General features: G+C 38.2%; 1 protein-coding gene across 1 annotated transcript in view; it reads right to left on the bottom strand.

Moving 5' to 3' along the window:
* LOC122814238 (dynein axonemal heavy chain 5-like) overlaps positions 1 to 27,601 on the bottom strand; it is a 3,525,594-nt gene that overhangs the window by 1,467,797 nt on the left and 2,030,196 nt on the right. The window contains exon 68 of the mRNA XM_044086840.1: positions 11,863 to 11,937. Within this exon, the coding sequence (XP_043942775.1) occupies positions 11,863 to 11,937 (75 nt within the window). The remainder of the gene's footprint in view (positions 1 to 11,862; positions 11,938 to 27,601) is intronic.

Raw genomic sequence — 27,601 nt, 5'->3', positions numbered from 1 at the left:
TTTCACACTTCTAAAAACTAGTGTGGTCTCCTTTAAGGCCCCTGAGCCAGTGGTAAACATTACTCAAACCGCTGAATCACTTACAAATGCCTTCTACCAGCACCTACAGGACTGCATGGATCAGGCAATCCCAAACAAAACTAAGACTCTCTGTACCAAAGGCAAGCGTCCAGTCTGGTGGACCCCAGCCATAAACAAGCTCTACAACAAAAGGAGGAAGCTACTACAAGATAGAGCAAAATCCTTGAAAGGTAAGACACCTTTGATCATTATAAGTAAAAACTAAGAGCTCTCATAAAATCATCCAAGGCAAATTTTGAGAGAAAAATCGCCAAGGACTCTAAAGAGAATCATAAGGCCTTCTTTAGCTATGTTAGAAACCTAGGAGGAAACTCCCAGATATGCTCAGAATTAGTTCAAAATGATGTGAAAATTACTGAACCTACACACATTGCCAACATACTGGCTGACAGGTTCAGTGCAAACTTCTCCCCTCCCCAAAGGAGAGATATCTATTCCAGAGGATTGTAGCCCCCAAACATCTCCAACGCCCAGGTGAGAACTGCCCTCACTAAGGCAAAAACACAGCATCCATGGGACCGGATGGTGTCCCGGCTGTGTGCTTCATGAACTCAATGAGGAATTAAACCCACAGTTAGGACAGCTGTTTAATCTTAGCCTCACCTCAGGATCAAGGAGTGGCGACTGTGGTCCCACTTCATAAGGGCGGTGCCTCCACAGACCCTGGAAATTACCACCCCATTAGCTTGACAAGCCTTATCTGCAAAGCCATGGAGAGGATCATAATGGAACTCATAAATAAAGACATAGGGAACTTGCAGACTTTGGATCCAACTCAGTTTGGCTTTGTCAAAGGCAGATCCTGCCTCTTAAACTTGGTTGACTTTTTCGAGACAGTCACCAAGGCCATTGATGAGGGAAAGGCAGTCCATACAGCCTACCTCGACCTGGCAAAGGCCTTCGACACAATACCCCACTCAGGTATCATCGAAAAATTCATCAGCTTGAATGTAAACCCATACATCACAAGATGGGTTGCAAACTGGCTAAGTGACAGAACCCACAGGGTCAGAGTTGCTGGAGCCATGTCAGACTCAAAGCCTGTCACAAGTGGTGTCCCACAGGGCTCAGTCCTGGGTCCACTCTTGTTCGGCATCTACTTTTCTGAAGTACAAGCAAACACAGGAGGGTTATGGCTGACAAAGTTTGCAGATGACTGCAAACTGGGCGCCATAGTCGAAAACACATCTGACACAGATATCCTCCAGAAGGGCCTCACAGAAATGGATAACTGGTGCCAGAGCCATGGCCTGAAGTTAAACGCCAAAAATGCATAGTCATACCCTTTGGGAAAAACAAGGCTACCCCTAGCTACCATATAGGTGGCAATCCACTGAGCACAGAAAAAGTCATCAGAGATCTGGGGACCCAGGTTGACAGTAGCCTTGCGTTTGACACTCATGTTGCTAAAGTAGTTAGGAAAACCTTCTATATCACCCACCTGATCATGAAGGGATTCACATCTAGATCAAGGGAGGTCATCGTCCCCTGTACTCATCACTTATTAGACCTATGATTGAGTACAATGCCCGCTCGAATGTATCTGACCAGACACCTGCTGCAGCTTGAAAGGCCCCAAAAGTTCCTCACCAAAAGGATAAAGGGTCTCAAAATATGTCTTATGCTGCCCGACTGAAAGAACTCCAGCTCTATTCAGTCTCATACCGCTTGCTCAGAGGTGACCTGTGCCTGACATATAAGGCCATGTCAAACCCAGATTTGATGAATATGCTTCACCTCAAAAATCTAGATCCTCAGAACCACAAGGGCGGAGACTTAAACCTTGACACGGTTATAAATAGAACGTGCTGGAGGGACAGATTCATCACCCAGAGACTCCCTATGCTGTGGAACAAAATCCCGGTACATGTGAGGCAGAGCACCTCTCTGGTCTTGTTCAAGAGGAATCTTGACCAATGGATGGGAGATTGCAGATATACCCCAGGGATTACTTCAGCGTCACTGCTTGACAGAGGCACAGCAAAATGATAGGCATAGTTTTTATTCAAACTAAAGGGGTGGCGAAAGCCACATAACTATGGGCTAGGCTTATAAATGCCCTTGGGCAGATAGCCTAGTATGAACCTATGAACCTATGAACCTATATATTGACATTAATAGGCATATCTGTGCACATAGGATGTGCATACATATACATCTATATCGGTATATATATATATATATATATATATATATATATATATATATATGTATATATACACACAGATCTAAAATTGCCATATATATGATGCACTATATAGATGTGTAGACATACATATGTATGAATATATATGTGTATGTACATGTAGACATATATCTACTTATGTATATGTATATATCCATATTCCTGTCATGTGTAAACATCATGGTTATGTATACCTTCCCATATGTATCTCATAGTATGTATCTGATATGTGTATATTTAGATATAACAACATATGTGATGTAACAGTAATTTCAATAATAAGTGCTACACAATTGTGGAAGTCAAAGCAATTGTTCAATTCTATTCAATATGTGTAGTGACAGATATATTGGAAAAATAACTATCTTCACAGGTGTCATGGCATGGTGGTTAACTGTTGTGACTATACTGTACAGGATGCTGGGTTCAAGACCTGCAAGGGCTTTGCATTTTGTTGCTGGGCAGAACAAGGGCTGTTGGATACAGAGTGGTTAAGGCAGTTTTAAGCAGTTATAAGTGGGTTTGCACGGGTTTGCGCGGAGGCAAGCAATGCTAACTTCTGGTTACAGTTTCTTATACTGATTTAGCTTCTCAATTGCTTAACCTGTGTAGGCATTGCTTACCCCCATGCAAACAAACTTCAACCCCGCTTACTGCTGCTTAAAAGTGCTTACTCCTGCTTACTCCTGCACTAATTTCTTTAAAAGAAATGAAAAAGGGTTGATAGGAAAGTGGTGAAAAAGGGGCACAAAGAGAGAAAGACAGTAGGTAAAATAGCTAGAAATGTGCAGGAGGGGTGTAGAGAAGGTCCATTTCTTCTACAGCAACAGCTATGCATATACACTGAACTTGGAGATAGATTTGGACACTCATACCCCTGAGAGAGGGGTGTGGACAACAATAATATCTTGTTAATCCAATTAGACCAGATTACATGTGTCCAGTGGACATGTGTGCAAAATGGACAGCTATGTATGGGGTGAGATTTGTTTTTAGGAACAGATTGCCCTTTTTTTTTTCAGGTGAGAGTGGGTTGTTGGGGAGGGGTAGTAGGTATATTTGAGGATGTAGGTTGGGTTGGTTAACAGACAAGACAAACAAGACGCATATAGGGGCAGTATATGACACATGTGGGGGGTAAACACCTTGATGGGGAGGGGTGTTGGGAAATCAGAACCCCATGAGCCCCCTAGTGGAAACAGTGGGACTGAGGTCCCCACCCATGGGCAGTCACAACTGCACCTTCACAGCCCTGAAGGTGGTTGTGCTGGGGGCTGAGTAGGAGGGCCAGGCTGACCCTCTAGTTGCGACACAAGGCCCTCAAGCTGACATAGCAGATCTCCGACCTCCCTGTGGAGCTCGCTACACACCACGACCCGGACCTGGCAATGGGTGACAGGTCCTTCTCTGCGCCCGCTCCCCTGAGGTGGTTCCACTCGAAGGTGGTGCAGGACTAACAGATGAGGAGGTTCCGCGTTGGGCACTAGATGTTCTGGTGCCCTGTGCCACGGCCTGATGAGGTGGGAAAGCGCATCTGCCAGGACCGGCCTTCCCAAACATGGTATGGTGTTCAAAATTTTATCAACATATGTAGGTTAGTAGTAGTCAACACATTCCAGGATTAGGTATAACAACATGTATAGATATTCCCATTAACCCAAACACCAGATATTGAATAGTTGCATAGCAAACAGAACACATGCATATATGGGACAACAGTGGTCATTACAACAGCATGCAGGTACATTGATAGCAGCATGCCACCAATGTGGGAGTATTTCAATATAGCACATGCACAGAAACAAATTTAAATAATTATCAAACAATAGGACATATGTCTCAACAGTAGAGTTAAGTCAGCACATACCAACTGAGTTGTATATTTAGTTTATTGTTGCAGATATGGTGGGGGGGGGATGTCAATTAACAACTAGTATATTTCTGTAGTTCACATTAGTTTCCTAGTCAATGCTGTGATCTGTACCTTACAGGTATTAGTACACTACCCTATTGCCTTAGTTTGGACAGTGGTATGGCTGTCTACAACTATATAAATATACAGGTTTTACCTGCAGTATACACCTCTTACCTGGTATACCTGTGGAGGTATTGTTTGTTAACACTACCTGTTTCTACACATACTCCCAAATTCCAGGTTGATGTTATGCACATACCTGTCCATCTCTTTTTGCACACACTCTGGGCATGTCTTCACTACATGCAGGTGAATTGGGACATATTTCGACTATTGCCCTCTTTAAACTTTAGTGACTTGTACAATAACAGGTTTGTTTTATTTGACATTTTCCAAATATGTACAGGTCTAACAGTCTGTTATATGACATGAAATGCTGCCTACATGTCAGAAATTGGCACACTGATATGGCAGGGGGCAGGGTAACAGCCAGCAGATATGGGCAGAATAACTGGACATTGTGGACATTTATGGACACTTGTGGGGTATGATTCTGCATACAGCTTACTACCACTTCCAGGATTTGAACCATGGCTGTGTCTGCCAAAAATAAAACACTATCCATCACAGTTGAGTGTGCTATATAGGTATTGCTGTGTATCTCTTGTCTGACCTTGCAACTACAACACTCTTATACAGGATTTCCTAGACAGTTGTATTATGTAGTACAGTGTGTGTGACAGTGATGAGTAATACCTTGTTATTCAGTGCAACTGAAACACTAACAATGCCATACAATACCAGAGTAAACAGTGTCAGTACAGGATATCAATATTTTATTTATAGGGGTTCCTATTACATTATCGAAGTTCTGAAACTTCGAACACCATAAGATTGAAACCTTATGGTCGAAGTTTCAGAACTTCAATAACGTAAAAAAAAAAAATAAAAACAAAAAAAGAAAATAAACTGTTGCAAGCAGGGGGGCAAGCCCCCCTGTACCCCCCACATCCCCCGCTCATTAAATATACCAACTCCGAGATCGCACTACAGTGCGGTAAAGGAAAAACTTCCTTTTCCACACTGTATTGCGATTTCGGAGTTGGTATATTTACAGAGCGGGGGGTGTGGGGGGTGCAGGGTGGTCTTGCCCCCCTACTTGCAACACTTAGGTAGCTGTTAAGAGTTTCTATTTCTTTTTTTTTAGTTAGAATTCCTGAAATTTTGAACATCTGAGTTCGATGTTCTCAGGTTCAAAGTTTCATGAATTTGACAATGTAATAGGAACCCTATTTATAGGCACAGTGTTCGTATCTGACAGACCTGTAGGAGCAATGTTTGTTAGCACTACCTGCATGTTGCCACACAAATTACCAGTTTCCACATTAGTATTATGCGCATGCGTCTCACTCTGTTACTGTACACACTCTGGTCACAGCTTGACAACATGGGGATGGAGATGGGACATACTTGGTTACTTACTCTCATAATATTTTGGGGGGTTGCTAGAGTGACAGGTTTGTTATTATAGATGTCTGACAATCAGTTGTATGTCTTGTTTGCTGCCTAAACATGTGGGATCATCCCACTGATTTACCAGGGGGACAGGATGACAGGCAGCAACTATCGGCCAGTTTACTGGACATTCTGGACATTTCTGTAGGCTTGTGGGGTATGATTCTGCATACAGCTTACTACCACTCCCAGGATTCGAACCATGGCTGTGTGTGCAAATAACACAACAGTTCACATCGCAGTTGAGTGTGCTATTTGGATGCTGTTGTCTGTTTTTTCAGGGTTTTCTATCTAAATCTCTCTCAGTTATACTATTTGACCTCTTGGGATTACAACAGTCATATACAGACATTCCTACACAATTTATTTATGTAGCACAGTGTGGGTAACAGTGCTTACTACAACAGTACTATTAAGTGATTGCAACTCTACATTACCATATGATACCAGAGTGAACATACACAGTCCAGCAGTTAGACCTTAATTATCAGGCTATTATGCTTTTATTTACATACAACCTATATGAGACCCTTCCTGCCATATTCTCTGGTGTATGCAGTACATGCCTTAAACAATACAGGTTTTATACAGGCAATTAACTTACTACTACTACTTTTAGATTTATTTCCTATGACAGTACATGCAAGAGTATTACTAACCTGCCTCGCATTGCAATTGTTGCAGTCTACAGTCATGGGCTTCCTGATTCATAGCCCGCTCACCTGCCACTGTGAAAGATATAAGAGGAATATTTAGCAATACCTATCCATAATATACATGAGCCGGCAATTATTAAATGGTTGTGGACTGATACTTACACACGGCTGGGACATCCCCTGTCCTCCTAGCCTCTTTGATCCACTGATCCAAGAGATCCCCCTTTCACCGCTTCAGGTCGGCATAGTGATGTCTGACCTGCTCACCAGTTCGGGGTATGCCAGTGGCACTGCTAAGGTCATGGGCAAGACGGTCCCAGACTTCCACTTTGCATTGAGAACCCTGGTACTGGCCCTGCAGCAGTCTCTCTGGTCATGGTCTTTCACAAGGAGTCCTGCCATGACTCTGGAATCCTGGATGCCCCAGCGCTGTGCCCGAAAGTGCACACCCTCTCCCATTCTAGACATAGTGCCTACAAGGGGAAGCTACAACCAGTTATGAGATGTATTCCTGCCTGTTGGGTTTAAATAGGGCCGGTTTCCCGCACTTTGCCATGATTGGACAGTTTTGAAAAGGCTAAGCTATGGGAAAACTTGCTTACCTAAGGTTGGCATTGCTTAAAGGGGTATACCAATGGGAAAACTGATTTAACTGGCTTACACATTGCTTACACCTAGTAAGCATGGCTGTGCAATATTTAGCTTTGCTTAATTTTTAATTTGCACACTATTTGCTGTTTGGCATTGATTTATTATTCATTACATGTTATATATGTGTTTGGTATCCATGATTCATGTGTACGTACACTGTATGGGGTCCTTGTGTTTATTAGGGGATTTGAACACTTTATTACAATGACACCTCAAATCTGGACTTAAAGTAGTACTCCAATTCACATATTTATGTTATGTAGTAGGTCATACAACATAAAACTGTATATAGATTCCTTTCACATGTTAAGTTTGATTTTACTATAGTGATGATCTGCTGGGTGATGTCTCAGTCTTATGTACTGCTGTGATGGCTTAGTGGATAACTATAGTGTATGAGGTTTTGGGTTCAAGACCTGCAAGGGCTGTTTATTTTGTTTCTGGGAAGAACAGTGGCTGTTGCATACAGAGTGATTAAGGCACTTTTAAGCAATTGTAAGTGGGTTTGCACGAAGGTAAGCAATGCTAACCTCCGGTTAAATATGCTTACAGAAAGTTAGCTTCAATCTTGCTTAACCTATGTGCGCATTGCTTACCCCCATGTAAACAGGCTTAAACCTGCTTACTACTGCTTAAATATGCTTACTACTGCTTAAATATGCTTAATCTTGCTTACTAGTGCTTACACCTGCTTACCACCGCACTAATTTAGACAGTAATGTCTAATGGTTCTTGCGAAGATGGTGGATTTGGAAACTGTATGGATTTATCATTCATTACACATTTTTCCTTCCATCTGTATCCCTGAGTCCTGTGTACAAATACTGTATGGGGCACTTGTGATTATTTGTGGACTTTGCAACATTATGACAATGACACCTCAGATCTGCATTTAATGCAGTACTCCAGTTCACAAATATATATTATGTTGTAGGTTATGCAACAAAATAAATTGATCATAAAGTGATTTGACATGGAAAATGGATTGTACTGGAGTGGGACTCGAAGCGGGAATGACTGCTCATAAGGTGAATGCTCTGCCCACTACACTATTGCTGTACTGCTTCATTTGCATATATCTTGCTTTTTATCCTCTTGTGCCATTTAAGCTGCATTAACTGTGGCTAAATGATGGGCAAAGCCATGTAACTACGGTTAAATTTAATCTGTTTTATAAAAAAAAAAAACTTCTTTATCTTTACTGTTTTAAATATTGCTCTTGTAAACATGGGGGGATGTTGCTGGGGGTATGCCAACACCTATGAGTGGTCTTGCTCATTCTTATTCATACACTGCTGTTCTACATTGCAGGGGCATGAGATTATGAGACCTCTGCTCTCAGACACGCCCCCTGCACTCGTACATGCTCCGTGTCCATTTAGGAGCTCAGGCAGCACACCTTCATTAATATGCATGGCACGCTGCTGTCCTGCTCCTACTCGGACGCTTCTGTGCAGGACTAAGCTAGTCCTGCATGGAAGGATAGTGAATCCGGGGGATTGTTTACTTCTCTTCTTATAATATCCATAGTTAATCATATCATGTTTATTTTGTCCAATTCTTTTATACCTTAAAAAAACCTTCTTTATACAGTTTTCCCCATAACTTTTTTACACTTTTACATTTCAAAACACGTTTCATAGTTTCTTCGTCTTGACAATTTAAACATATGTTATCATGTTTCTTTTTATTCATGTTTTTTAAAGCCTCTTTAAAAAATCATCTCAAAAATAAATGGCTCTGCTCCTGTATAAATCCAGGGGTTCCTATTACATGATTGAACTTCAACAAGTTTGAACGCTATATGGTTGAAACCATATAGTCGAACCTGCAGAAGTTCGATCACGTATAAAAAATAAATAAAACATGCAACACTAAACTAACTGCTTCAAGCAGTGAGGCAAGCCTCCCTGCACCCCCCCACACCCCCAGCTCTTTAAATATACCAACTCCGAGACCGCACTATAGTGCGGAAAGGGAATATTTCCCTTTACTGCACTGTAGTGCGATCTCAGATTTGCTATATTTAAAGAGCGGGGGCTGTGGGGGTTGCAGGGGGGCTTACCCCCCTGCATGCAACAGTTAGTTTACTGTTGCATGTTTTATTTTTTTTTATGTTGTCAAAGTTTTGAAACTTCAAACAGACAAGTTCAATCTTGTCGTGTTAGAAGTTTTGAAACTTCAACAACGTAATAGGAACCCTAAATCCAGTCTGATGCTCAGCTCTTCCTCTTCTTCCACACTGGCTTCATCCTCTTCTTCTTCTGCCATATCTCACTCCTTTACAGCCTACAAGATCCTAAGTCTCTCCTGACTACTTCTCTCTTCCTATACGAACATTAACAAAACTAACCTTAACAAACTCTCCACATGCTACAATGAAATAGCTAGGTTCGCTGCCAATAATAGATCACGTTCTCACCACTGCCAATCCCTAATTAAACTGCACTGGTTAAAATTTCCAAACCTCCTATGCTACCACCAACTGATCATAGCCCATCAAATTCTTTTTCATCCGGAGAAAAACCCTGCCCTAGCTGACATACTAAACTTTCACAACCCCAAAAGGGAACTACGTTCATGTAACAAAAACCTGATTGAAATCAACCCATGCAATAACAGTGCTGGGGAAGCCCTATTCTCTTATGATGTTGCTAAAGTATGGAACACCCTCCCACCTGAACTCAGGCTACAAAGTCACACAAGCACCTTCAAGGGCCTTCTTAATTCACACCTCTATGCTAACCCTCTTTGTAACTGCAAAGACCCCCCTTGAAGACCCACTACTCCATATAAGTGACCCACTGTATGCCTTCATTGCATACACTATATTCTCACCTGATATACTCACCTAATATGTATTTTTTTTTGTTGTAAATATTGCAAATACGGGTTCTAGTCCTGAGTATCTTATTGTTTGAGTATCTTTCTAAGAAGGGAGGTGATGATTAGTGATCAGCAGTATGGTTTCATGCCAGGAAAGAGCACTACAGATGCAATGTTTGCTCTGAGAATGTTGATGGAGAAGTACAGAGAAGGTCAGAAGGAGTTGCATTGTGTCTTTGTGGATTTAGAGAAAGCATATGACAGGGTGCCTAGAGAGGAGTTGTGGTATTGTACGAGGAAGTCGGGAGTGTCAGAGAAGTATGTAAGAGTGGTACAGGATATGTACGAGGGTAGTGCGACAGCGGTGAGGTCTGCAGTAGGAGTGACAGATGCGTTTAAGGTGGAGGTGGGATTACATCAAGGATCAGCTCTGAGCCCTTTCTTATTTGCAATGGTGATGGACAGGTTGACAGACAAGATCAGACAGGAGTCCCCGTGGACTATAATGTTTGCAGATGACATTGTGATCTATAGTGAGAGTAGGGAACATGTGGAGGAGACCCTGGAGAGGTGGAGATATGCTCTAGAGAGAAGAGGAATGAAGGTCAGCAGGACTAAGACAGAATATATGTGTGTGAATGAGAGGGAGGATAGAGGAATGGTGAGGATGCAGGGAGTAGAGGTGGAGAAGGTGAATGAGTTTAAGTACATGGGATCAACAGTTCAGAGTAATGGTGATTGTGGAAGAGAGGTGAAGAAGAGAGTACAGGCAGGATGGAGTGGGTGGAGAAGAGTGTCAGGAGTGATTTGTGACAGATGAGTACCAGTAAGAGTGAAAGGGAAGGTCTACAAGAGGGTAGTGAGACCAGCTATGTTATATGGGTTGGAGACAGTGGCACTGACAAAAAGGCATGAGTCAGAGCTTGACGTGGCAGAGATGAAGATGTTAAGATTTGCACTGGGTGTGACGAGGATGGACAGGATTAGGAATAAGTATATTAGAGGGTCAGCCCAGGTTGGAAGGTTTGGAGACAAAGCCAGAGAGACAAGATTACGTTGGTTTGGACATGTGCTGAGGAGGGATGCAGAGTATATTGGGAAAAAGATGCTAAGGATGAAGCTGCCAGGTAACAGGAAAAGAGGAAGGCCTAAGATAAGGTTTATGGATGTGGTGAGACAGGGCATGCAGGTGGTTGGTGTGACAGAGCAAGATGCAGACGACAGGAAGAAATGGAAACAGGTGATCTGCTGTGGCGACCCCTAACGGGAGCAACCGAAAGAAGAAGAAGATCTTATTGTTTTACAAAATTGTTCTTGTACTTCTTTGTTTCTCTTACCTTGTATACCAGTTTTTTTATTGTTATCTAAACCATGTATGTACTCTGTTAACTTCCTTGGAGCTTTTCTCCCCAGGACTCCACTGAAAATGGGCACTTTGTGTCCAGTTGGATTTATCCTGGTAAAATAATGTTAAAATAATAAATAAAATAATACTGTTCAGTCTGTAATGCCCCATTTCTTCTTAACTCTCTCACTATCTTTCTGCATCACTAACTCTTAAGCTATTGTTTTCCTAACTTTAACTAACACTTTATTATTCAGGTACTATAACAGCTAATGTCTTACACGGTGCTACCAACATACTATTTTTATACACTTTATCTACTCATAGGCTATGTATATGTTGTTAGAATGACTAAAATTGTCTATAATGATATAACTCTATAGAATTGTCCAGCTGTGTAGTATATCTTGTAACCTAGTTTACATTCAATCATCTTACTTTTGTATAGTATTCTTCATGTTGCTTGTATTATTCGTGGACTATAGTATTTGTATTGTACTGTGTATGGAGCTTTTCTCCCCAGGCCTCTGCTGAAAATGAGTTCTGTAGACTCAGCCGGACCACCCCGGTAAACAAATGTCAAATAAATAAAAACAGATAAATAATGTCGTGCATACAATTACTGTCCCCATGAACTGTACTATTCTCCACCTGAATCAGAAATATGTTACAATACTCACATCCTTACCTCAAGAATGGAAAATACAACCTGATGAAGTGAAGGTCCTTCTGCAACTGGAAGATGTAATATGATAAAATGCCGCTGTAGGGAAACAACACATATAAATTAGTGTTATCTCATTTCATCTGAATGTCAGATCTCTGAAATAAATGATGTTTTAACTTTAATGCATCAGTCTAAGAAATAGTTATCTTACTAATCAGCAAATTAATAAATAACATTCAGAGTGTCTGGCCATTCCCAAATGCATACTTTTGAAATGGACTTTAAGAGTACTGCAGATGAAGATTTAATGATGGCAATGCATAAAATCATTCAAGTAAAATACATCTTACACTGGACAAGATCTACTTGCATGGATAAAATGTACACTATATCATGTATGCGTGCTTTTGTTTGACTTTTCTTCTGTTCTTAGCAGCATCTGTCCATCATCAGTTGTGTTTTAAAGCCTTCTCTTTAATCTTCCCATCCACCTTTAATAGTGATTGTCTGACTTACCCTTTGGTCTTGGGCCCCACAAATGGGGAAAATCCTTAGTGTAAACAGTCAGGAGAACTATGTTTTGACAACATAACGGTATTCTAACACCATCATGACAGCTCTGGATGGCAGTCTTGAATGTATCTGAGTCTAGGTAAGCTTGACAGGGTTAAAGATAAGATGACAAGAACAAACGCTGACATCTTGGGAATTATCAAACTAAAATGCACTGGAACAGGTAATTTTACACAGTTCATCACCAGATCTTCTACTGTGGTAGAAACCTCGCAGAAGAAAGGGAGTAGCCCTCATTGTAATTTAAAAGAGTCTCAAAAATGAGTACTTGGTTACAACCCCAAAATAAAAATCAAGTAAAATAATTCAAACAGAGAGGATTAAAAAATCAGTGCAAACTGACACATGGAGTATGGAAAGTGTTGGAAATATAAAAGAAAAGAGTTTGAGAAACTTTATTAAGCAAGAATATATGCAGTGTACCAGAAAGAGAATTTACATGCAGATAGACAGTAAAGATCATTAACTTCAAGTCAGAGAATAAATAAATAAAACTGATGTAATGAAAATTCTTATAATGAATGCCAACAAGTTATCAAACAAATTAGATGATAAAAGCTTTCTTGAGTATGTTAAATGATTTGATTTACTGAATACATAGAAAACTTGAACTGCAAATGTAGGTTATTCACGCTTATAAACATTTTGGTACCGAAGCCCAAAAGACAGTATATATATATATATATATATATATATATATATATATATGTATGTATGTATGTATATATATATATATATATATATATATATATATATATATGTATATATATATATATATATATATATATATGTATATGTATATATATATATATATATATATATATATATATATATATATATTATATATGGATTCACTTTATAATCTCGAAATACTGAAATATCGAATTTCAGTATATCGAGACTATAAAGTCAAATCTGCAAAATGCCGAAACCCCAAAACCGCAAAAGTAAAAATCGCGAAGTTAAACACACCAACCACAACCCCACACATACACCAGCCTATCCACACTACAAAAAACAAACAAAACCCACACAAACACAAAAACACAAATTAAACCTACACTATAAATAAGCAGGGGGGGCACTCCCCACACCTCCGTTACTTATATATGCTAACTCCGAGATCGCACCAAACAGAAAAAGACAGTAAACTCACAACTAGACATTCTGCAGTCCCTCGCACACACACACATCACATATATACAAACACCACAACTTTCAACACTTAAACTCTCATACTTTTACCTGCCTACCCTAACCCACACATACAACTTCCAAACACACTCACATGCACTCAAACACCTACCCAAAACCCTTACAAAATAGTCACTTATGTTAAATTCCACGTAAATCCACACACTAAACCGTACACCATCCACACAATACATTCCACGTCAAGTACCGTAAAACCATAACTGCGAATTCAACATTTCTGGATTCGCTGTTATGCACTTTCGCTAGATTATAAAGTGAACCTGTATATATATATATATATATATATATATATATATATATATATATATATATATATATATATATATATACACACACACATACATGGAAGAGATCATGGAGGTCTAATTACCTTAATTAAAGCTGAAAAAATATCAATATCCATGTGACGCCCTTCCCCTGGGCCAGTGATCAAGGAGCCTCAATCCTAACCACTGACACCAGTAAGGTAATGTTCACTTTGGGAGAAAAATAGGCACACACATTATTTTCAGATGCAGCTCTCTGCACTGAGCACAGTTTTCCTTAACAGCACAATGGGAATGCACACTCCATTCTTGGGGCTGGACTTCCACTCCAGACCCCAAATAAGACTCCACACTGACCACATCAGAGTTGAGTCCTCAGCCGGGCGTTCCAAGCCAAGTCCTTCACCAATCTTTGTGTGAAATCAGTGTTCAGTGTCCCTGTTCCAAGTTGCAATCCCAGGCCAATAAATGCTCTGCATAATATGTCTCTTGGTATGCTTTATGCTCATATGACTTGCAAAAGGAATGTCATGGGCTAAGGCTAGAACTGCCAGCTGGTAGGATCTAGGCACTACCAACTGTTGTATTACCTCACCATCTAGCTCTACCTCAGGGGATCACTCTCTATGCAGAAACCTTGGTTCCAATATATAGACTTTCCTTTTCCTTGAGAATCAGGTGCCTCCTTAGCTACCTCCCTCATGCCTTGTAATGTAGGGTCAGAGAGCTGAGCTTGTCTCAACTCTACCTTTGTGACCTTCTCCAGCTCCCCTTCCACAGGAAGTCTGGGTATCTTCTTAAGGCGGTACCTAACTATTAGCCTAGGTACTACCACTCACCTCTGCCCTTGCAGTCACTCTGTCCAAGGGAACATCAGTACCTATCAGCAGCTGTGGCTCACCTTCAGGCTCACTGCTACAGGGTAGCTCCTGCCCTGAAATAGCCACATCACCAGCCCCAGCTTCAGGTGTGGGTCTGTCTAGGTCTCCCCCAGGCTACCAGACCCACATGCCTATCTACAAGCCTGACTGCATGTAAATGCATGCACACAAGGTACTGCATTATCAAACTCATTTCCTATCAAGACATCTGCAGGGTTATCTTCAAACACACCTACTTGCATGCTTCCTTTTCCACTGTCCCAGTCAAGGTGATTCCTGGCCAAAGGTATTTGGAATATGGTTCCTCCAAAAGCTCTGACAGGAGTGGACTACTCAAAGAAGTATTACTCCTCTTTAACCATTGCAAGCTTCACAATAGTTATGTCAGAGTCTGTTTCTCTCTTAGAAGTGGCCTGTTTTCCACCAACAAAGGTAGGATACAAACTCTGGTGATAATTTGGTACCCCTGTTGTCTCCAGACAAGGCAACGTACCACTGGCATACTGTTATTCTCACTTGCTGGCTCCCTCACCTTTTGTTCCCCACCTTGCTTCAGTGGACATTTGTATGCTACATGGCCCCTCTGGTTACATTCAAAACATCTAAACCTTGATCTTGGTTGTATACCTGAACTAGTGTCTTCCATTGTTACTGATGGACACAGCCGGGGTGGTTTAGGCTGCCCACCATGGGTTCCCTTATATCAATGTGCAGCACTGGGTATCCCCTTCCTGCGCAGTGGTGCCCTGCTTACAAAGTAGACATCCCCTTTTCTCCCCAGCTCATCTGCAGTGTTACACTTCCAGTCTGCCAACCAGAGTCTCATGTCCTCAGGCAAAGTGCTGAGGGCTTGTTCAAAAAGGTCTGCCAGCCTTTCAGAAGTGGTGACTTGACACTCACTCACCCACCTTTGAAAATAAGTACTCAGCTCAGCAATATAATCACATACACTTTCATCTGCCTTATGTCTATGCACACAAAACATTTTTCTGTAAAATTCAGGTGTTAACTTAAAACATTCCAATAAACATTGTTTAACCTTGTCATAATTTAAACAATCAGTATCAGACAATTTAGAAACAGCAGTTTCAGCTTTGCCATGGACTAAGGTGGTAGGGAACCATACTCTGAGCCCTTGGTCAACATTATTGTTTAGATATTCTTTCAAATATATGAATAAAACTATCAAAAGCATCACCTTCTTTATACTGTGGAAGAACTTTGCTGATCTTTGTTGCTTCTGGGGTTTGGTTATGCTCTTCCCCATTACCTCCATGTTCCTGAAGAGTCAGTATACTCTTCTCATGTTGATGCTGTTATCCATTTTTTTTTGGCATCCAAATGTCACAGTCTCTCATTTTCTTCAGCCTCCAAATGACACAGTCTCTAATTTTCTTCATTCTTCAAATGCCACAGTTTCTCTGACAATTCTAATTCCATATGTTTTGCCTCTAGTTTAAGTCTCAAGTCCTCTGAAGAAAAGGTGAACTGTCCTGTTTCTGAGGGCTGTACACCCCCATTACCAGACTGGTAGTCTTTCTTGTTGCTGGTCTGTGCTGCAGCTGGGATTAAGGCTGAAATAATTTCCTTTTTAGTCAGGTTGGCATGCAGCACTCCTTTGGATTTGCACACCTTAGCCAACTGGTTCATTGTCAGCTTGCCATAATCCTCTGATGACATCTTTGCCTGCTTTCTCTTACTAAACTAAACTAAACTAACAAAAACAAATAAAACTATTGTGAAAAATGAAATTGCATATGTTTACCTTGTGGCTGCTGAGAGTACACACACCTTTACTAACAACTGCTTACAGGCTACAGAAGTTCAATTAACATCCACACCACTGCTCACCAATATGTGATGTCCCTCCTCTGAGCAAGTAATCAAGGAGCCTCAGTCCTCACCACTGACACCAGTGGGTAACATTCACTTTTGGAGAAATAAATAGGCACACACACAGTATTTTCAGATGCAGCTCTCTGCACCAAGCATATTTTTTCTTAAGAGCACACAGGGAATACACACTCCAGTCCTGGGGTAGACTTCCGCTCCATGCCCCAAATAAGACTCCACACTGACCATGACTATAAGGCAGATTCTGCCAGTAGAACACCCCAATGCCAGATACTCTAAGGCTCTTACCAGGGTACCTAGTTATACTTAGTAAAACTAATACTTATACAAATGGTAGCATTTCCAAGCAGCAAAACTTTTAGGAATGGGAAGCCACAGTGCCACTAAATAAATGCAAGTGCTCTCAAAGGTTAAAATATTTTCTAAAAGACCAACCACAATGACAGGTTTAGATATATTTAATAAAAAATAAATATGACAATACCAAATATCTATTCACAATAAACATCAGAGTTTCAATTCACAGGAAATATAAAAACAACACAGCAGGAAAGATTCAGACAGATACATAAAATCAATATTTAATTAATCTCACCATATTTTCCTAACTGACTAAAGAATTGCTGTTTTCTACTTACTTGTTAGGGCAAAGCAAGATGAAATGGATGAGTGCCATTGTTGTCAGTTCCAATAACAGGGTGCTGAATGCTACTATCACATCTATCACTAGTATCTAAATACAATTTCAGTGCTGGTTACAGAATGACATAACATCTGGTCACCTGACTCTGTGGTTCTCAAATTACCTCCTCACTAGCAACTGAGACAGGATTTGACACATATGTGTCACAGTACGCATACAGAACCTTGCTAAGGCTTGATACAGCATCTAGAAGCTATAAACCAATTCCTGCAGAAAGGCTTTTCATAGACATTGCATCTCTAGTTCCATTCAGACCTGTGAGATAGAATGTCTGTGACCTAAACCAAGTCATTTAATTTCAGGCTATGTTTCTTAAGGTTATCTGAGCTGAGCTTAACCCCTTCCCTTTCAGTATCCCCTGTTAACATATATACATTTCAGCAGTTACAACACTACAGCCTGACATACATGTATATTTCTTTTCTGTCCAGCAGGACCCTCTGTTGATGCACTTTTAAAACAAGCAGCTTTATGAATATATTTTTAACACAAGCATTTGTGCAAATCAGTTTTTTATATTCAAATGACATATAATTCTTTACAAAACACCAGCTAGCAATTTTTAAAGTCCTCTCTCTTTATAATAGAACCACTAAAGTCACTTCTTATAACAAAGTACTACTACTAATGAATGACAATTTTAAATTTGACCTGCATATACAAAATTGGGTCTACCTGACAAGATCAAAACGCCAGTAGACCGACATTTATAACACAGAGACCACAAAAGCGAAGTTTCATATGAGTGAAACTTCACTATGCCGCTGTTCAGAAGACTAAACGTTTCAAACGCTGACTTTGCCAGCTGAGCAGAACATAAAATCTGCTCATTTCTGCACTGTAGTGCAATCTTGGAGTTGGTATATTTAATTTGCAAGGGGTTTGGGGGGCACAACCCCCCCCACAAAAACTTAAAAGTAGAAAATAAATAATTGTACTTATGGAATTTAGGAACCTGCAATGAATATTCATGTCAGTGATGTAGATGCTGTCATGAATATTCAGTGGGATTTTCTTTGGCTATACTGGCATTGGTTGATGGGTGGGGTGTAAGGTGAGGTTAGATAGTCGTTTGGTGTTTTAAAATGATAGTGTACTGTTGTTATTGTATGAGTTGCTAATTTTGTAATTGCGTTAACTGGGAGGTAAGTTGGAATGTTATTCTTTTGGTTTTTGTCTATGTTGGGCATTTAACATATCAAGAGACAAATCAGGATACTGTGCTTTGGAATTTGTTCAATTCATAGGTAAAGTTCTTAAAATGTAAATCGCTATATAAGGCATTATGTTTTATTTCATGTGAAGAGGACTTTTTACTTTATGTATTGTAACCTTGGAACAGTGAATTAGACTATTTTGTTTAGCTGGATTAGTATAGTTATATTGGTTATGGGAAGAGGTCATACTTCTGCTTGATTTATGTCAGTATTTTGGGTGTCAGGTTTTTGAATTTTGTTCATTTGAAAGTTGGTGATTTCACTTGTCAGGATCATGAAGTTTTGGTTTTCTAGTCTCAGTGTTATAAAAGACGGTCTGCTGGTATTTTGATCTTGCAAAGCAGACCCTATATAATTGCATAAGAGAAACTCATCAAAAACTAGGGTTGTGTTATAGATCAAAAACTGTCTCACCAATGCAACTAAAGCTACACTTGCCACTAATCTACTCCCCACACTTTTTTGTGGTCCTCCCATCCTTACTAATCTTCAGGTATCACAAAAATCAAATCTTGAACAATGCTATAATACAAGTTGCTAAATTTGAAGCAGATACCTCTTTCAGAGCCCACCACTGTATAGCATTACTTCTTCTTCTTTTTCTTCCTCTTCTTTCAGCTTTTCCCGGTTAGGGCTTGCCACAATGGATCACCTGTCCACTCATGATTGGCAGTGGAGTTTTACGGTGTTGAGTTGCCAGTCCAGAGCTCAACCTTCCATGGAAGGCACACACGTGCACGCACTCATGTCTAGGGCCAATTTAGAGTATCCAATCTACCTACAGCATGTCTAAAAAGCCTAAATTGGTTAGAACTACCCCATCAGCAAACATATACATAGCTTCTTACTACATATAAAAGTATCCACAATATATCTGCTTGTGCAGCACTAAGTAACATCCTACACAACTATCTTCCCAGTTGGTCATTACAGTTCAATGACCAAAAACTCCTCTCTGCCCACAAAACTATCAAACACCTATCAAAAATGCTGGACATTGTCTGTACTCGTACTATTTTGCTAAGACCTGGAACTCCTTATCACTATCCATCAGGTCAGTATCCTACCTTCCATCCTTTAAAACCACTCTGAAAGCTTTCCTAGCCAAACATTGTCTTTGTTCTTGCTCAGGACCAGACTGTATCCCTAACTGTGAAGAACTACCTATTTATATCTTACATCTACTTACTCTCCCTTCTTCACTCACTTCCTTACTTCAATCAAATTTGTCCCCCTGGCTTTCTGTCTAAATGTACCATAAGCCTGCTTTTCTCTCACCTCATATTGCAATTCCTGTTTGTATTATACTAACTTACCTTTAACTTCTCTATAAACTGGCTAAATGTCTATAACTATTAAATCATTGTCATATAGCTTGTATTTATTCTTACCACTGTTTTCATATTATGTCTAATTTTTATATAATTATTAAACTGTATTTGTTTTTTGTATTGCTTTTAAAGACTATAAAATGATTAGTCTTAAAATATTTTGCAATACTTTGGAGCTTTTCCCCACGGGCCTCTGCTGAAAATGGGATCCTACCCAGTTGGACTTGTTCGGTAATCAAATGTTTGATATATATATATATATATATATATATATATATATATATATATATATATACATACATATATATATATTAGTTTTATACATACAATTATATGTCTGTGTATTTGCACATATGGATGTATATCCATATATTGAAAATTCACTACATTAAAAGGCAACTGGTCAAACACAACTTGTTTATCAGCAGCCTTTCAAAATCTAAGGCAAAAATTAAAACTTTTCTGGACATCCCCTGCTAATTATATAGCTCTGAGACTGTACTACAATGGGAAAGGACAAATTCCCCAGTCACCTCTGTATCACGATATCGCACAAAAAAAAAAAAAAACAGTATGTTCAATCAGCTATGCCAGCTACTTTGCATTCAGTAATTGGAACTTTTGCCCAACTGTTTGTAACCCATATATATAGATAGATATTTTTACTTACTTTTTTATTAGTATAATATCAAAAATTAAAATATTAATATTGAAAAGGCAGACACATTTCAAGACATTATGCTACTAGCTGTTTATGTATCAGTAATAATAATAAAATATTATCAACAAGGAAAGACAAACAAACTCGATACATGGCTTGATAAGGAATGCTTCATGAGTTAAAAAAGGCATACTAGTACTTATTGAAAAGTGGTTCTGCAGAAGAAAATAAAAGTATGATCTAAATTTGAAAAGAAATTCAGCTATGATATATTAATTAGAACAACATAATACAATATTAAAAAGGTGAAAAGCAACTTTAGAAATAATTAAAGAAACTAATCAATAGTACTGAAAAAATTAATCAAAGAAACTGCTGCATAAATAAAAACAGGGTTTACTTTTTCTGACAAATATTTAAATACTGAAACATGTGAATTGGAAAACTAAAATTAAAAGGAGCTAGAAAAATTATTTTTATAGAAAGAGAAATATAGAGTCATAATAACCAGGGCAGTAATCTTAAGCAAACAATTTCTATTTTATAAGGCAGTAACCGGGTGCAAGTATAAAATAAATCGTTTTGCAAACTTTCTCAATTAACACAAAAGTAAAACAAAGTTGCATTTTTGCACTTTGGCTTTTTGAAATTTGCATCAAATAGGCAACAAAGAAATTTTAAATATATAAAAAATGATGCAACAAAAGTTAAAAGAGATGTCAAATAATAGTTTATGTTGATGACATGGTAATATTAATATTAAGCTTTCATGCTTTAAAACAACAATAATGGGATATAGCCATTTATGCAACAGAGTATATATTTAACATCAGTTATATAAAAAGTAAAGTAATGATTTTAAGTAAGAAAAATAGCTATCAGGTTTGCTGGAAAAACAAAGAAAAATATACAAATTCAAAATGTATACAGCTAGCTATGAATCATTTTCACAAGTAATATCTCTACTACCTGAAATTACATCTGGAATATTAATTTAATAAATAATAAAATAAAATCATTACCATTTGCAATTACATTAAAGTGCACTGCCTCCTTTTATATGAAGATAACTTAGGGAATTAGTAATTAGCATGAACTCCTTACCAAAGTATATAGACTACTACCTCATTCACCTCTACTGTGCTGATCAAGCTAGTTGCTGTTTTACACCTACAAAGCTAGTTGTATATGCTGCCTCATCCAATTAAACTTGCAGCATTAGGAATACAGACTACACACAGCTTTTTACTTCACTATAACTTAATCACAGTACTGAATTTACAGTATCCAGTACATTGACTAGGCAGTTTAAACACTTGAAAAATATTTCAGCTGCACAAGTAAGGTGCAAAGCTACTTTAGCTGCAAAGTTTAAAAGATTTTTCTCACATTTACATTTTCATTAACTTTGAGCTCTAGACAATTGTTGTCTAGCCTACAAAAATCAGGAATGTAATATGTCATTAACTCAACTGCCAGAGAGTGTTAATGAATTAAGATTTGTCTTGAAACTAAACAAATCATGTCCTTCAGAATATATAAAGTATTAATTAAAATGAAGAAATAAAAAACATGTAGCAGATACATGCATACTATGCAACTGGTTCAAAAATTACAGAAAGTGGTTTATCAAAAATGTGAAATATACTAGCAGAAAGAATGTAACAAGAATCCACAGCATACCAAAATGACTAATGTCTACTGAAAAAATATGAATTTAATTATTTGGTAATTATTTTGAAAAATGTTTAAAAAGGATATTCAACTGGCTGAATGATATTTGCCCCTTCCCAATGAAATTGTGAAATTATGATGGATAAGACTGGACATTGAAAACATTTATGCTAAACATAATAGAAAATAATAACACTGAATATATTTCTGCAACACAAAAAATGTTGAGAAATATAAGAATCAAATACAAATTTGAATTAAAACCTAACAACATTTCTAGAGTGTAGGTTTAAAAAGAAGGAAATAAGTCTAATATGTTAATGTGAAAGTAGAAATAAGGAATATTTGCAGATTGTATGATACCAAACAAACTCTATGATTTCTTATGCATTTGTCTACTGGAAATAATTTTTACTTGAGGATACAACTCAGATTTCACAGGCATTGAAATGCTTTCACTTTGTAACTGTTAACAACCTAGAAACGTGTGTATATGCCCATTAGAGGTACAAACATATCTGACCTGGTACTCACAAATATAGGGGAATGCTGTACTATAGACTGGACTTAGGAAGTCAGGATTGGTGGAGCTACCTCCACAAATGGGCTGATTGCCAGCGAAGTCCTTCAAGGGTCTGTGCTGAGTCTGCCCCTCTTTGGAATCTACTTCTCAGAAGTCAGGGCCAATGTCAAGGGTTTCTAGCAGACCTAATTTGCTGATGACTGTAAACTGGGAACAATCATAGAAATCCCCAAGATACTAACATCTTACGGGAAGGTCTAACACATGAATAACTGGTGCCAGAGTCATGATTTAAAATTCACTGCCAAGAAATGCATAATAGTACCCTTCAGGAAATTGACCTCCCCAGAAAACTACTTCATTGACAAAACATCCCTAAGAGAACAACTAGTAATTAGGAATTTGGGAACTCATGCAGACAATAATCTGTGTTGCTGGAAATAAAACAGTTTAATTCCAAGATGTAAAAACACAGGTTTAATCCAAAAAATATGATACAATCCAGTAAGTGTATAAGCTCTTTCATTTTAAACCCTTTAAAACTTCATCATATACAGGATGTAACAAGTATGAGACCATTTAAATAAACTCAGTAGGGCATATGACCATTTTAAAATTTTAAAGTGACATTCCCCTTATTTTACACGTTAAAAGCATGGGAGAGATGAATTAATAAAATAACACTCTTAAGTTTATCTTTACTGGATACTGTGTGTTGGATATTTATGGCAACTACATTAATTGATTTTAAAAATAGTATAACAAACATGAATCACTGAATGAATTAATGACTAGAATGTATTTTTTAAGGGACGTGTAAAATAAGGGGAATGTCACTTTAAAATTTTAAAATGGTCATATGACCTACTGAGTTTATTTAAATGGTCTCAAACTTGTTACATTTTGTATCTGATGAAGTTTTAAAGGGTTTAAAATTAAAGCGATTCTACGCTTACTGGATTGTATCATATTTTTTGGATTAAACCTGTGTTTTTATGGCTTGGAACTGACCTGTTTTGTTTTTTTTCCAGCAACGCGTATTTCTAATTTGTGACAATAATCTGTCTTTTAGGTTCATAGGTGCAGGCCATTTTAAACCTAACCAAGTTCCCTTCCAAGGTGAGAATCAAAACCTGTACCTTGTGTCTGTAAGGTAAGCACCTTAACCACTATGCCAACCCTCAACCATCTTGACCATGTGTCTAAGGTGGTAAGAAAATCAGTCCATGTTGCTCACTTATAGGTAAGGACATGCCATTAAAAACCAGGGAAGTCATCATGCCACTGTACTCATCCCTCACCATACCTATCATTGAGTATCACACCTCCTTCTATATGTACTTGAACAGGCACATGCAACAACTAGACATTTACAGAGATTCCTCACAAAAAGAGTACAGTGAGTAAACACAATGTCCTATGTAGATGACCTCAAAGCACCATCTCTCTATTTATTTTCCTATAGATTACTGAGAGGCAGTCTATGCCTGGCATACAAGATATCCTTGGATCTAGCTCTAATGCACCTTTTGCATATCCACAAAGTGAACAGCATAAAGACTACCAGATCTAAGGATTTAAACCTTGCTTGTGACTTAAATAAGACATGCTAGAGAGACATGTGTATATCTCAGAGAATTCCCATTCGCTGGAATATGCTTCTCATTTATGTGAAGCAAAGCCCTTCCCTTACCTTATTCGAGCATAACCTGAACCAATGGATGGGAAATCAAAAATTCACCCATGGTCTGGCACCCTTGTCCCTGAATTAGAGTAGCAGATGTTAAATCATGCCCTAACATATACTCCTTTAAAATAACTGCCAGGGTAAAACAACTCATGGAACACATTTGGGATGCATGGCTAGGCTTTCAATGGCCCTAGTAGTCATTAGCTTAGTATCCATCTATGAAGCTATGAATAAATTATTCATCAGTACAAGACAGAGCTATATGATTGATTTTGTAATACTAATCACTATTTACACAATCAATGAGGTAGTCAAGTCTTTGGAGTGGGCACACAGAATTAGGAAGAAATGATTTCTAAATATAATTCAGAAATAAAAATATGGTAAGTTTCCAATGTCAACTGAAGTAATAGTTTGAACATGTTTAATTGATAATAACATGGAAGTGACTGTTAATAAAGTATTGAAAAAAAGTCAGTATGGATGAAATGTATTTGTTACACTCTCATTTTATATTTGAATACTAGCAAGCTCTTGTTAATGCTTTTAAGGTGTTTGAATTGTGTAAATTGCTGTTTAAGCAAATGTATTGCAGAGTCTAGCAATTTAATGCTGAAACAGTATAGTTTATTGACTATTTAAAAAAAATCAGTTAAGCATCTGATGACACTAATCTACACTTTCTAGGTGGGTATGAGTATATGACATCCCATTCTAATCCATGTCTGAGATCCAGTCAGGTGACCTGCTGTAACCATCTTATATGAGGTTTCCTTTTGTATTCCATGCTGCTGTGAGTGCCATGATCTATTCATCTTATTTAGTATTTGTTTTCTTTAAACACAATTCTTTTATTTTTAATACCACTTTGGTCGTGGTAAATAGTCTGCAGTTTTAAGGAAAAATGAAGCATTATGTTTTATTTGTTTTACTGTTTATTTTAGAATTCTGTGCTGCAGACATTCAGATGAGTTTTTTTCAAACTTCAGCTGTATGAATTATTTCAAAAATATTTATTTTTAAAAGTGGGCAGGCAACTCTCCTGCCCTTAAGAATATTTCTGTTGCCTGGTTTTGGTACGAGTGTTTTTTCTTCTTCATATTAAACAGAAGTATTTTCCTCATTGTAACATCTTTTTCATGGTTACCATCTGACCACAAGTTATTCTGTTTATTCAGCCATTGTGAACATTCTTTATCTCTATATTCCTTAGTGTTCCAAAAGATTTAATTTCTCTTCTCGGTATAGCTTGTTGTCTTTCCCCAGCTTATGGCTTTTATGTCCTAAATGCTAAAATATATATGTTCCACTTTGTTCTGCTTTAATTCTCATTCTTTCAGTTTCTTCATGGCTCCCTCTCTGTTACACCCCCCCTTCTCTCAATATCCTCTGTTACCGAGTCTACTTTCATTTCTTCACTTAGCTGTGATGTTGCTAATGCCGCGCCGGCTCTACTTATTTCATTCTTTTCTACAATAGACCTTTTTCCTACCTAAATTTGTATGTTCTGAATTATGACATCATGCCTGCCAAACAGATGATTTAAGCAATAACTGATGATGTAGTGTGGTATATTAAAGATTAACCCATGGTTGGCATGGTTTAATCACAAGGGCAAAGCCCAAGTGATTAAATAAAGCCAACTGTGAGTAAATCTTCAATATACCACAACCATGGAGTTGGTTATTGCTATTATACAATGACATTATTTAAGAAAAAAGTACTTACTTTTCTTAAATAATGTCTTTGTATAATGGCGCATTACTCTTCTACCGCCGGTAGTTCTATATTGCTTCCTTGTGTTGATGTACTGTGCATGCGTATGGAAATTGCATTCTCATGCATACCCAGTACATCAATGCTTTGAAATGGAAGCAATGGTGAAACGAAAGTCTCCGTTGCTCCGTTTTTTTTTTTTTTTTATTAAAAAAAAAAAAAGTTTTGGACACTTTATACCAATGGAAAAAAGTTCAAGACACCAGATGTTTTTCCGTTGGTATATTGTGGGATTTACAATGGGCACGCTGGCCAATCAGCTTGCATGTTTTGGAATATTAATGGGGAGTCATTGTATAATAAGAAATATACAATTGGAATGTCTGTATACCTGATACAGTCCATTCATTGCTGCATATTATATCATTTCTTCTTTCTGTATTTTTTAACCCTGATTCTTATGATCACTGCCAATCTGAAGTGAGATCCTAATGCTCATACCAGCTATTCTGTCCCACTGGGAATGCTTACTTAAAGCACCAACTATCTATCTTTAAGAACTTCACATTTCAGTTTTCATTTTAAAAATGCATCCAAAGTTGTGTATGATTTGTCTTTGTGAGTAAATTGTACCTGAACCTTTAATCATTTTATGTTTATTTATTCTAGGTTTTGCTCAACTGGAACTTTCAGTTTAGCAGACACTGACAGATAAGTAAGTGTTTTCCATATTGTTTTCTGTTCCATGTGCTTTAAGTGATGCATTTATGTTTCTCTTTGAATCACTGCATTTTTCTGCATTGTTATTGTTTTATTCGGCTCATGGCATAACTCTCTCCATAAGGGTCTATATTAGATTCTCGAAAGTCGACAATGTCGAATCTGACATTGTCGAAATGAGAATAGCGAAACTGCCGAACATCGAACAAGTAAACGGAAATCTCCATAAGGGGAGATTTCTATTTACTTCAATGTAGTGCGGTCCCGGAGTAGGTATATTTAAGTACCGGGGATGGGGGGCGCAGCCCCCCACATGGAGGGTACAGGAGGCACAGCCCCCCTGCCTACACTGTTTAGTTTTTTTTGTTGTTTTTATTTTTTTTTCTGAACATTCAATGTTTTAACAGTTCGATCACTAAAGGTCAACCTTTAGTGATTCGAACTGTTAAATATTCAATGTTCTAATATAGACCCCTCCACAGAGCACATGGGAATGCACAGAAGGGAAATAAAAGATGATTATCTGATGGGGTGATGTTTTCAATAACAAATTAAAAAGGATAATGGCTATATTTGTTAAAAAAAAACAAACATAATAGTAAAATATTTTTTTAATAAAGTACACAGAATTTTTTAACACAATCTGGCATCTCATGCTTAATACATTTAGAATATGTTGTTGCATTTAAGCATCTACTGCCATAGCTATACTAGGCAGTAGACCACAGAAGAATCT

Source organism: Protopterus annectens, chromosome 1.part1 (genome assembly GCF_019279795.1).
Source record: "Protopterus annectens isolate FY-2018-M chromosome 1.part1, PAN1.0, whole genome shotgun sequence".
NCBI lineage: Eukaryota > Metazoa > Chordata > Ceratodontiformes > Protopteridae > Protopterus > Protopterus annectens.
This window is presented reverse-complemented; position numbering and strand designations above follow the sequence as displayed.